Genomic DNA, 13,353 nt, shown 5'->3' with positions numbered 1-13,353 from the left:
ACAATTCCATATTATTGTTCATGCTGATCATTCTAATGAGTATTGATGTCAACAAGGATGGACAAAATAATTACTTTTACTGAATCCTATCCATGTCTTGAATTATTTCCCCATATATTGTATGATGAGATGTCTCTTTCAGATTTTAATTGTACCCAAAAACATACCGTGTTTTGAAGCGATCAAGAGCAGCAATTCCGAAGTAGTACATCTTAGAATTCAGCTGTTTCTTTAAGGCCTCCAGCACATATCGCAGAGCAATACCAAGTGCCATGTAACTGGAATACAAGAATTTCATAAATGAAGAATATGTATGTAATTGAGGAGGAAATTCACAGAGCACTAACAGAATTCCATTGTTGTTACAGTGCTAAGAGAAAGTTTGGATGTATAATGCTATAACCAATGAACCACTCACGTTGCCAGTCCCTTTTCGATGATCCCACCAAACAGAACAGCCGTAATATGAAGCTCTCTCTCGGGGTATTGGGGGAAGAACCTGTACTCTTCAAATAAATTACGTAGCATACACTCATATACATCCTGGAAAAACAAAATAAGATTTTAGTCAAGCATTTGTCTTTTGATTTTTCATAAAATTTCAAAAACAATATATTATAAAATATCAAACAATTTTCCTTTAAAGCTTTAAAAAATGAAAAGTCTTTCATCAGTGTCATTTTCTATGAGAATCATAAGTTTTGTTGATACACTCCCATCCATTCAAAGGTTAAAGTGTTTGACACTTGTATATATTTGTCTCATAATTTTCTTTCAATATTTTTTAGAATAAATATTTAGAACTTTATCATTGTGGAAATGCACATAATACTACAGTAGCTCTGTCCATAGTTAGATATGGTATGGTGATGATTTACTGTAACACCTACCTTCTCCCTCCTGTTAGGCGAGTCCTTGAAGCGTTTCAGCATGTCCAGCACTTCGTCAATTGACATGGTCGGGTGTGGGTGCTGGTTGTAGATCCTCTGGAAGTATGAGTTAGCCTCATCTTCTACCTCCCTTGTAAATTGCTGTGACATGTCCGGGAAAATGGTCGACATTTCACCACTAACCTGGGCTGTTTGTGAAAAAAACATGACAATTACGATCATGGTTTTTTTTCTTGGACTTTTACAAAAGTATATCAAAGAACTTCATTCATTTATTTCTTTAATTTCATTGAAGACCATAAAATGACTGTAAAATTCAAAATAATACTACTTCAAATTCTTAAATCAAGACAGCTGCCAATAGTAAATACACATTCGTGTTAAGTAGAATGTTCTGACCACCAGGAATAAAATATGTGTCTTCAATATGATGACCAAACATGTGTCTTTAACTGAGAGATAGAAGCCATATTGAACTTCAAGTCATATCAAGACTAACAGTGTCTGGTTCTAAATACCGTTACTTACACATTCCACCAGCGCGTAGCTGCTGTTGTTGTTGCTGCTGCTGTTGCTGTTGTTGTGCTTGCTGCTGCTGCTGCTGTTGTGCTTGCTGTTGCTGTTGTTGTTTGATCACAGCCTGAGAACTGATGGTTCCTAGCGTATTTACACCCGGGGTCCTGGGTGGTACTCCCATGGGATTAGACATGGACAGACCTGTGTATGTAGAGATTCTAGCATTAGAAGATTAGTCCTGATGTCCCAATAGCAATTATGGTTATTAAGGACAAGGGAAGCTTTAATGGTGGAGGGGAAATAGTGTACCTAATAACTACTCTATGTATATTATGATATCATGCAATCATATCATAAAAGATTTATGAAGCCAAATTCAATCTTATTTTGGTTAATTTCATGGGGTGATGATTTGAGTTGCTCCTGAAACAAATTGAATGTACTGTGGAAAGTTTCTAGCATGATGTAACTTTTGTGTAACAAAGATTCTGGAGTCAAACAATGTGCATCACTATAGATGGTTCATGTGACACGGGTGTTACTGAATGTTTATATCCTATAATAGCCTTACTTTGTAGCTGGTTTGTGATGTTCTGCATTGCTCCAAAACCACTTGGCTGTGAGATAGGCTGGAAGCCAGCTCCCTTTGCTGGTGATCCGGGTGTAGCCGTCGTGCTTAGAGAAGTGAGATTCTGGGGAAAGCCGGAGTTGACTGCTGACATACCCCAGGATTTAGGAATCCCAAGCGTATTGGCATTGTCCAAACTGTCCAGCTACAAGTAAATAACAATCACATCATCATGGGATGACAGCTATTTCCTATTCCTAGACTTTTTAATAATAATGTAGTCATCTCGAATTATGATTTTATACATATGAGAAATATGTTCTTTATACACTTTGAAAATAAACCCAATTTTTACAATTTTTAAATTGTCTTATTTTAAACATGGTAAAATTAAAGCAATTTTGCCTTACACATTTGCCTGCAAATGTAAAGCATGATATGGTATGTTTATGTTACAGTAAAACATGGCTATAACAAACTTCTGGGACCAACAAAATTACTTTGTTATAAACAAAATTTGTTATACACATATTACAAACATATCATAGAAATCTTGACTGGGAGTGAAAATTACAACGCTATAACTAACGAATTTGGCATGTTTATTATATGTTTTACTGTAGTTACTACTGTAGTTACAACTGTACATACCAGATTTGATTGAGACGTGGGTTGGTTTAACAGAGTGGGTGGTAGGTTGGTTTTTGGTACTGGTGGAGGCTGTGACTGTCTTGTTTTGTTCAGGATCATACTGGCATTGGTCACCATGGTTAGAATTGCCTCAGACAACTCTTGGGAAACTTGGCTGTAATTAAGATATACCATGATATGCAACTTAAAGGACAGAGAAATAGAAAATAAAATCAAAAGGGTGTTATTATGTACTAATATTTCTTATTTCTTCCTTTGAAATATTTTGTGATGGCTTCCATCTAGTCTTGAGGTGATTACTGTATTTGTTTCTGACTTATTTGGTATTTGTTGTGGATTAAGGTAGCTTTATGCATTTTTTTCATCCAGAGTGTTTAATAACAGATGAAACATGAGAAACTTCTTAAATACAAAATTGTTGAATACCGCAAACTAACATGAGTATCTTTTAGATGGACATGCGTTACAGCTTTAACACTGATCTGCTGACAACACTTATGAGGCAAAATTGTCTCTTAAGCACAGAGAAATAGATTTGGGTAAAATTAAAAAATCAGAATTGTGGTTCGCTGTCATTACCTGGCACAGTGCTGTAAACAAGACAACATGGTGGCTATGGTATCCGTCGGTAACATCTGACTTTTAGCCTGTGGCAGTTGTTCGTCTTTAGCTGGAACTCCCATCAGCTGTGGACAGCGCCGCTTCAGGAAATTCACTGATGTCTGTATGAAGGGCTCCTGTTGAGAGGGCAAGGTTCTCATGAAACATTGTTTTAGTATCGTACACCAAACAAAATCTTTGTTTAAAGATTGACCATTTTGCCTTTATAAAAATCCAATTTATTCTATTTATTGGAGATCTTTGCATTTTCCTTGAGATGTGTTAATTGTTTGCAAGCAAAATATACTTAAGTTAACTATATTTACCCCATGCTCTCTGATTTTGTCAGATAGCCATTTGTCCAACTTAAGATATTCCCGTCGTGAAGCCAGACAGGCCAAATCAATTACAAAGGCGAATGGTGTGGCATTCAATAGCATGGACAAAGCCTGAAAACCAAACAAAAACATGGGGAATAAATCTCTTAAATTCACCGTGATAGGAAATAAATCTTCTTATTCACTGTACGCTAAATAATATTCATATTTTATAGTTGGAATCTTCTTATATAAACTTTTCATTTAGAACCAAGTGTTGTCCGTGAAATCTACTTCACCTATAAATAGGCTTAATGGACAAAGAAAGAAATTTAAAGATAACATTAAAATTGTATCAGTATTGGCTAAAATTTTACAAAGGTGAATATTTTGTTTCAGAAGATAGAGAAGTATGTACCTTAAGATCTTGAGCGACATCCAGAATCCTTGAGAGACGTGTCTGGTCGTGTTGTTCTCCACGCATGTACCACTCGGCCATGGAGTGCATTATTAGAGTTCGGATAGTACTGGAGTGACCCTATAAATATTAGTTATAAACATTTGAAAACCAAATCATTAATACAACCAAGGATCTATTATACTGTACTTTACTCAATAGTGATAGGATCATTAAGTCAGGTTTCAATATGACAAAGTGGAATACCCCCAAAAAATCAAGGGAATCTTCAGAATTTAGCTGGTCAACCAATTTGTGGGACATCTTAAATTTTCCTTTAACCATACGGATAACTGAAGAATGCTAGAAAAGTAGTAGGTTTAACTCATTCATCTCCCAAACTTCTTAATGGACTGATCTAGTCTTTGATTAAGAAGAGCATAGATGTGTCTTCAGGGGTGAACAAGTTAAAGCCTTCAGAAAGCAGAACACAAACCTGGCAGTGCCAAGCGTAATGAAGAACCACCGCTGAATTTGGATGATTCCCTAAGAAGATCGGCATCAGTGTAGAAATCAGCTCCTGTTTCAGGGTGTTCCATGTTGGCTGTAAACAAACATAAGCTTTGATCAATCACAAGAGGTCATTAAAATCATAAGATATAAATAGTCTTTGAAAAATTTGCTATAAATCTAACACTTTATAATGAATATGATTTGCCTCAATAAACTCTGCTGGGAGAAAGCTAAAAAAATTCAGGCAAAATTGTGTCAGATTTGTCCAACAAACATTTAACCAGACTTTAAAGTGATGCGATGAAAACTTACTGTGATCTGCAGCAGGGCCAGTACAAGCATGTCTGGACAGTTCTGGATGGGGAACTTGAAGAGTTCCGACACCTGTTGGTAGTATCCCGCCTCAGATAGTCGTAGCAAGGTCTCAACAAGGTCCAGAGATTTCCTAAACAAACAAGTCTTCACTGTTAATCACATGACCCCTAGTATATATAGTAGCATATAACTCTAATAATGATCAGGACCACAGATGTCCTATACACGATCAGCTGTGAGATAAAATGTAACATTTGATAATCACATCTATGTATTTTACTTTCATTTTTTTTTTCTTTTTTCTAAATTTTTGTACAATTCCTTTATCTCTTACCATGTTCCGATGTCGCGGTTCTCGTCATCGGGAGCAGCCTTAAGGATATCTATGACAACTGTGTGACAAGGGTAATCCCCAAAACAGAACACATCTGGGTTACGCAGAGCTTGTTTGATGAATGACAACTAAAAACAGAAAAAATACATTGAAGAAAAGATGCACAAACATACTAATGGAAAGGACTGTAACTTTAACCAAAGCTTTGTCACTTAAAGAACACGTTTCGTTAAAATGTTCAATAACTACAGCTGATATACTTCATCAACCAGTCAAGAAAATTTAATTACAGTGTAACTTGTCTAAACCGGACCCTGTACAAACCGGAAACTTGTCCATACCGATTAAATTGTGTGGTCCTGGCATATTTATTGATAAATTATAGTACCTAAAACCTGTATAATCCAGAACCTGTCTACTCTGACAAACTCTGTGGAAATATATTTCTGTTGCAGTAAAATATTGTAGGTCATTCCTTATAGGTACACTTGCCATATTTGGAGCGCGAGATTTTCTAACAAGAAGTATTATGGCGACCAAGTGAGCCGTATCAGAGATGTGAGCCATTGAAATGTACTTACAAAAAATAGACAATCAGTTATGTTAGATATTGCTCAATTTAATAATTGCAAATTTACTTAACACATGTCAATGTATCATTTTCACCGCTGGATATTTAGTTACACTATGGTAATGATTAGGGTTGGATCAATATATCGATATACCGATATGTATCGGTTTTCAGCAGTGTATCGAATATCATTACGCAAACATGCTGTATATCGCTGCATCGTTTTAACAACTCACCCTACTGTTTTCGTTTTAGAAATAGGAAATTCCAAACAAAATTTATTTTAAAACATTATTCAAGTAGAAGCATTTCAATCAATAGGAAGTGTTTAAGGCATCTGTGTCACCTAGATGGATTAGAAATGCCTTTTCATAACTAAGAATACGAATTGACAGAAATCAATTAACACAGATGATAAACTGAATCAAATGTTTGGTAGATTTTTCCTGGTTATAGAATGTTTATCAAAATTGTCTTTTATTGTCGCATTGTTCAAAACACAATGGTCAACTGAATTTGAAAAAGAGGTTCATTGTATCGTCAATACGTATTGTGTATTGTTTCAGTGTATTGTCAATACGTATCGTATCGTTTTAGACCTTCCAATACCCAGCCCTAGTAATGATGGTTGATGGGATGGAGTCGTAGCTTTAACATCTGCTGGCCATCCTTCAAAATTACGTCATCGCAGCTAACTATGAAAAGGTTGTATTCTCTCCAAACCGAACACCTGTATATACTAAACAAATGGACTGGTCCTGTTAACATCCAGTTTAGTCAAATTATACTGTACATTTCACTATTTCCATTTAAAGTCAGGAAAGACAACTCCAGGTTTACTTTTATGTGATGTATAACAGTATATCTAACCTGTCCCTCGGTGTTTTTCCATGGCCGATACACAAACTCTACAGGAAACACTTCTTGCAGACCTCGGATAAGGCCTTGCACCAAGAGTCGCAGTCCCTTTTTATTGACTACCATGAAGCCAGAGTGATCAAGTTGCAGTACAACATCCCTCCAGTTGAAGTGGGGAGCCTACATCAGATCAAAACATCCTTGTGATTTATCCAAATCATAAAGAGTATGCAATGCAGTTGAAGTGTTCCATTAAATTAGAAAATAGAATACAAGTGTCTTTAAACACGATTCATTGAATAATCATATATGGTTTTGGAACCTTATTTATATAGAGATAAGCATTATCACTAAATCAAAACATATCCAGATACGACCTTCCTTATCCTAAATAAATCGAACATTAACAAGACAATTATTCTAACAAACACAGATCCTGACTGACATTGACAAACACTTATAAGATCCTAACTGACAAACACTCACCAGATCCTGAATGACGCTGACAAACACCTCCACATTCCATGTGTTTACACCTAGTTTGTCTGCTTTTTCTCCCATATCTGGCCAGCCACTGCCCGGAGCAGCGTTCATCTGTAACATAGTCAGTTCAATATATTCAGATAAGGAAAAGAAGTCAGGAAAGCAACAATGGGAAAAAGGTAACGGAAACAATTTGAATTAATAGAAGTTATAGTAACATGATTAATGACCAATGACAGATATCTAGGAAAACTCGAGAGTAGAGAGGGACTAATTATAAATACCTGAGCTTGGTTGTGTCCTGCCGCCTCTGATAGCCCTGATGGAGTTCTTGCCATCATTCCTAACACTTTGGCCACAGATGCTGGAGTGATCTCCCTGATACCAAACTGTAGGAGCTTCCCACGACATTCTTCAACACTACAATCATAATTATGGCATTGTAATGTCAGCAAAGGATATATCTCGTGTATAGTGGAATTTTATAATTCATCATGTTGATTATATTTTGCAAGGGCTATTTCAGTCAAATTAATGTCTTAATGGCCATAATTAATATGGGTGTCAAATATTTTTTTTTCAATCTTATAGTTCCTTGTCTGTATCTTTCGATTCTCATATATATGCTAATATATAGTAATTGAAACTTAAAACAATATGAAATATTTCTTTGACTAAACTGTTATGCACAGTTACATTTATATGTTAATTCCATATTACTGTCGACACGGAATTACTTCGAAAGGCACAGGTGAAGTACTAACCAGACAGTTGGAGCAAGTTCCTTTCATCACTACAGGCACAAATTGAATGGGATAACAGTATACGCGTGGCGATTGGTCGAGTCTGACTTCATAAGCCCCGCCCCATAAACAACAATGACAGCACGTAAAACTCTTCAATTCAGTAATCACGGAGATGTGACGGCGTAGTTACATGGCCTCTCAGTTTCGGTGTAGAACAAACAACTCGATATTTTAATATTAACTTTACATATATACTGTGTGGTAATGTCCCGGTTAATTTGAACCGACGGAGAGTTCAAACACGCATTTTTTAGGGAAATAAATAATTCTTTAACTAATGACAGTTCGAACACGTCAAATGATCAAAGTAAAGGTAAGATTTTTGTCGGCAAATCGGCACAATGGGATCCCCATAAATGACGGTATTTTGAATATTGCCACAAAGATTTTTGAATTAAAGACTGAATGAATGATCATTACAATGACTTTTACAACAGATAATAAATTAAAATGAACATTTTAAGTAATAAATAAAATTATTTGCGCTGAAATATTGTGCACAAAACAGCACCCCAACAATGTACATATTTGTACTTCATGTACGTGGAAGAAATCGCCAGTGTTCCTTAGGCCCAATCTAGATAAAGATATCACTTAAAATCGACATTAAAATTCAACATTCGGTCTTATTACATGTAAACATGTGCCGTACGCTGGTTTGGGCAAGCCAGTTACGCGGTGTCATGTCAGCGAGCAGTCATGTCAGCGAGCACGCTGGATATTCAGCTCCGGCCAAAACAATCCACTTGTTGGTAATGTTTTAACAATGTAAACGTAAACTTGCATACTTTTCATCAGTTTGAATATATCAACATAATCTGTATCTAATTTAGACGCAGACAATCTGCGATCGGGGGGTAGACAATCTGACAGTTCGATTGTGACCTAATTTTACGAACAGAATGTAAACATTTTCAGCAGCAGTTTCGTAAAAGCAACCGACTCTATTTATAATTAAAAAAACATGTTAGTTACGAAATATAACAAAGGACTAATACTTAAAGCTGACAATGCAAGTCAAAAACGTGCAGTTGAAATTTAAAAAAAAAATAAATTTATTAACAATTTTTTTTTCCTCAAAAATTGTTTCGGAGACATCCCCTAGTTATGACAGTGTGGTATCTAAGGAAGTGGCAGCCATGTTTCTTTTGCTCTGCTTAGTAACCTTCACTGGCCAACCCCCTATATAAAGCACGGGACAATTGACACACGTGTATCATTCTAAACATGTCTTGTCTCAGATACACATGCCCCGATATTGCAAATAACAATGTCAAATTGAAAATAAACACTGCACTCACCTGACAATATTTCATTGAAGTAATAGATGAATGTGTTGTCCGCTATATCCCAACATATGTCCAATACGAACTAATAAAACACTTCAATATACACTAAGTTTTACACGTACATGAACAACGACACGTGTGTGTCCTTGATAGTTGTCGTTCGTTCGGGTCAGGTACGTAGTCACGTGATTATGGTCAGTTGAGTGAATCGGGTACGTTGATATACGGGGAGATATGTGGACGGATTATTGTTTGGATTTATATTCGCTTGCGTTGGAATTTTATTTTGAGAAACATCTAAATGACAACTTAGAGGAGTTGACATGTTTTCTTGCTAAAAAAGTCCCATATAGTTTTACAGGTGAGGGTTTTGTGTACCTATTTGTAGGTGATATAACCTGTGGACTGCTGGGTGTATAGGTACATGAATGAGCGCACGTGTGTCGAATCACGCGCTTTATATAGGGGTCGGTGAGTCGTCGGAATGTAAAACAAAAATGGCTGTCCTCAACCGGGGAATGTCTCATAAACGATTCTTGAAAAAACGAGTAATCTTATTTAAAAAAAAATCATTTTAATAATTTTAACTTGCATTGTCAGCTTTAACTAGATTTTCTGTGGTTTACTGCCAGTAAATAATTACGGACGTCGTTGTAGATTCTTAGGCCTCGATCAATGGTGCTGTTTTGGGGCTTTGACTACATGCATGGCTTCTGTTACAAAATTAACATTAGGCCTACAGTACATGTTAGATTTCTAATTAAATGTACAAATAAATGCTCACGTTAACGGAGAATTCATCTTTCAGGTAAATCAGAAAAATGTGTGCTTTTCCTAGAAATTTTCTGCTTTATGTCGCTTATGTCAGATATGTATCGGTACTGAAACTGATTTTTAAATACCGATTTCAACTCGGATAGTTCGAACGCACGTTTTTTCTGAAGCTTAATTTTTTAGGAAATGGATGTGTTTATAGAAATGAATCGACCAATGAAAACAAGCGCTGCATTCCCAGAATAAACAAGGAGCCGCAAAGCTTGGCATTATCCCCCGCGCCCAGTTGTGTATGAAAGCTCAAACATAAAATAAATGAAGCTCATTGTAACTAAGAGTTTAAATCTTGATATTGTCATCCATGTAGGTTTAACTATTTGAACAGAGCTTAGTATTGTCCTTGAATAAATTCATACAACAATATATAGCCCGGAATAGAAAGGAAACTTTAATAATATGGTATTTTTGAATAAGTTTCGTGTAGCCAAGTTGAACGGTTTTCGAGTTATAGCCCGGAATAGAAAGGAAACTTTAATAATATGGTATTTTTTAATAAGTTTCCATGGTAACAGAAAAAGTATTGAAAATGGAAGGTTCCCATTAGAAAAAGGCACAACTAGAGCACTAGCCTAACATGTACAGAAAGTTTCGTGTAGCCAAGTTGAACGGTTTTCGAGTTATAGCCCGGAATAGAAAGGAAACTTTAATAATATGGTATTTTTGAATAAGTTTCCATGGTAACAGAAAAAGTATCGAAAATGAAAGGTTCCCATTAGCAAAAGGCACAACTAGAGCACTAGCCTAACATGTACAGAAAGTTTCGTGTAGCCAAGTTGAACAGTTTAGGAGTTATAGCCCGGAAACGATACTCGGACGGACGGACGGACGCACGGACGGACGGACGGACGGACGCACAGAGCCCAAATCAATATCTCCCGCAAACGCGTTTCGCGGGGGGTAATTAACCACACTAGTGTGTATAGATACACAGGTAACTAGTTCATCCACGTATCGATGAAGTAATGCAGCCGTGCCTTTCGAAGTAATCCCGCATCGACAGTTAATACATCTGATTTATCCTACCTGATGGTACAGCCGTACCCAGCCTCCAAAACCATATCCGCCAGAGATGCATCTAGCTGTAATCAGTAATCAGTATAAAAGTAACTTCAAGTTTCATATCATATACTTTTGCAGCAATATCATGTTGGTACAGGTATGCAAACACAAATCCATAACGCCACTTTTATTTAAAACCGAGTGAAATATCAGTAACGTAAATGCACCTGCCTACATATGAAATAGGATGCAACACAAAACAGAACACTGTGCCCACTACTGGCATTAAAAATAATCTCAAATTTCAATTTGTCAAGAAAGACACTTAATTAAACAGTACATGAAAAGTTATTAGTTACAAGATCTAATTTAGGAATATGAATGAAGGATATTGGAATAAATTTCCATACCATGAAATAAGCCTTTAACAATATTCAACCATTTGCAGATTTAGGATTCATTTAGATTTTAAATATCTAGAGAGCTTTTAATTACAGATCTGAATTATCATTGTCACTTTTCAGAATCACTTACCACTGATTTTGGCATGTTTGTTGTATCCGAGAGCTTTGATATTGCTAGGTCTTCTGCTTCAGGGTATAGCAATGGTCCTAGTATTACTGGGACTCGGTTGTGAGGGAAATCTACAATGGAATGTCATCACTATTTAACAAAGTTTTCTTTGCATCAACCTGTAGAACTTTTACAAACAAAACAATAATTTCCTCCATGTAAAATAGGACTTAAAGGTCAAACTTATAAAACCAATAACACTATAGAACATTGTCATTTTTTCTCAGATTCTGCAACAAGTTACAAAGTTACTACATTAGGATTTTTTCACCTTTTCTAAGTGTCCGGTAGAAAGCGTCCCTCTGTTCCGCACCAAGTCCAAAGTTGTCCTTGTTACTCTGAATTTGGTTAAGCAGGAGGTGGAGTATCTCAACGTCCACGTCCTGTAGACCGCCTTCCTGACGCAATCCTGACTCTACTGCAAACAACATGTGAACAAGGATATTACTTAAGTGCTGAGTGATTAAAAGTTACCTAAACAAACTGCTTTTTTTGTTGTTTTATAATTATTTGACATCTCAAAAACATTGTAATGTATAATGAGAGAAAAACAAAACTTTGGTTATATTGATTTCAAACAAAAAGCATGTTTGCGATGGCTGTCTTGCTCATTAAATTGTCTGTATAAATGCCACATATTGGAAGCTGATGCTATACGTAAGAAAATATGGAGTGTGTATTTTGAAAATTCATTTTATTCCAATTCAAACCTAAGTCATGTCCTACATTGTCCAATCAAATGTGCAGAGGTATAATCAACCAGAAGATCTAGCTTTCTAGCCTTGAGAGAATTATTTTTTTACTGGAGATTAACTCTCACCTGCGTCAACATAAGACCTGATGAGATCCGGTAGCTTCTGTTTGACAAATTGTATTGCGTGAGGACGAGTCTCTGTGCTTGAAGAGTTTATCAATGCTAATCCAAACACAACTTCCTGTACACGGGTTAGTTTCAGGACCCGACTAATTTGAGGGAAGAGTTGTGCCGATGGACGTAAACACTGAAACAGACAAGGCATTTGTAACAATGATTAATAATCTCAACTGACAACTGACCAAGCAAGTGGCATGTCAGGCCTACTAGTAAAAAAGAACACACAGTATGGAGTACCTGTCCAAAATTTTACTTAATCTAAACCATTTGACAACAGTTTCTATTTTTTTTTTAATTACACACATTTTTTTACAAATGTTTTTCTATAACAGTGATGGTCATCTCAGGCGATACCAGGTTATGGTAGTGAATTAAGCGTCCAGATTTCCATTCTTTCCCCTAAATAATCAATGCATGAAAATGGACAGTAACTGGTAACTACCTCACACAAACCCGAATTCAGAACATACAGCTGATGAGTTATGTGATGGAATGCCACATACAATAACCTATTGTAACTCCATTGGTACTTAAAATAGATGATTAGAAGTTATTAGTTCCTTACAATTACCATGCTTTCCATTTACTCTGAATTTCTCTAATACCAAACACGCTTTGTAAGCCTACCTTTTGATGGTGTAATGGATTGTCGATGGCGTAACACAAAGTTGACACAAAATTTGGCTTGCTTAGCAGAGAACCAAACTCCTGTATCAGAAACTGTGTCTGTGGAATAAACAGAACAATTATATTGTAATTACTTGTTGACCATAGAGATCCTTAAAACATAAAAGCTACCTAAGTTTCAGGTACTATTCTGCTTCAAAATCAACACATGGACTGTGGTACACATAATAATGTTAAAATAAATCGAAGCTTATACCTTACAGAATGATAATTATGGCATTATTTTGAAGAGTCTATTAACATTTGTTTAAGCAAGATACCTTCAATACCAGCACAGT

General features: G+C 36.0%; 1 protein-coding gene across 1 annotated transcript in view; it reads right to left on the bottom strand.

The window, feature by feature from the left end:
- Nucleotides 1-13,353, bottom strand: part of LOC138315481 (CCR4-NOT transcription complex subunit 1-like) — a 30,234-nt gene that overhangs the window by 14,917 nt on the left and 1,964 nt on the right. The window contains exons 3-22 of the mRNA XM_069256534.1: nt 13,016-13,114; nt 12,335-12,515; nt 11,786-11,932; nt 11,476-11,585; nt 10,966-11,021; nt 7,298-7,433; nt 7,017-7,124; nt 6,543-6,710; nt 5,102-5,229; nt 4,765-4,897; nt 4,436-4,543; nt 3,961-4,080; nt 3,552-3,674; nt 3,205-3,362; nt 2,626-2,779; nt 1,978-2,179; nt 1,419-1,607; nt 891-1,078; nt 419-543; nt 168-278 (exon numbers count right to left, since the gene is read on the bottom strand). Coding sequence (XP_069112635.1) covers nt 168-278; nt 419-543; nt 891-1,078; nt 1,419-1,607; nt 1,978-2,179; nt 2,626-2,779; nt 3,205-3,362; nt 3,552-3,674; nt 3,961-4,080; nt 4,436-4,543; nt 4,765-4,897; nt 5,102-5,229; nt 6,543-6,710; nt 7,017-7,124; nt 7,298-7,433; nt 10,966-11,021; nt 11,476-11,585; nt 11,786-11,932; nt 12,335-12,515; nt 13,016-13,114 — 2,744 coding nt within the window. The remainder of the gene's footprint in view (nt 1-167; nt 279-418; nt 544-890; nt 1,079-1,418; nt 1,608-1,977; nt 2,180-2,625; nt 2,780-3,204; nt 3,363-3,551; nt 3,675-3,960; nt 4,081-4,435; nt 4,544-4,764; nt 4,898-5,101; nt 5,230-6,542; nt 6,711-7,016; nt 7,125-7,297; nt 7,434-10,965; nt 11,022-11,475; nt 11,586-11,785; nt 11,933-12,334; nt 12,516-13,015; nt 13,115-13,353) is intronic.

The sequence above is a fragment of the Argopecten irradians genome, chromosome 2, assembly GCF_041381155.1.
Source record: "Argopecten irradians isolate NY chromosome 2, Ai_NY, whole genome shotgun sequence".
Classification (NCBI taxonomy): Eukaryota; Metazoa; Mollusca; class Bivalvia; order Pectinida; family Pectinidae; genus Argopecten; species Argopecten irradians.
Note: the sequence above shows the minus strand (reverse complement) of the source record. Positions and strands in the feature narration are given on the sequence as shown.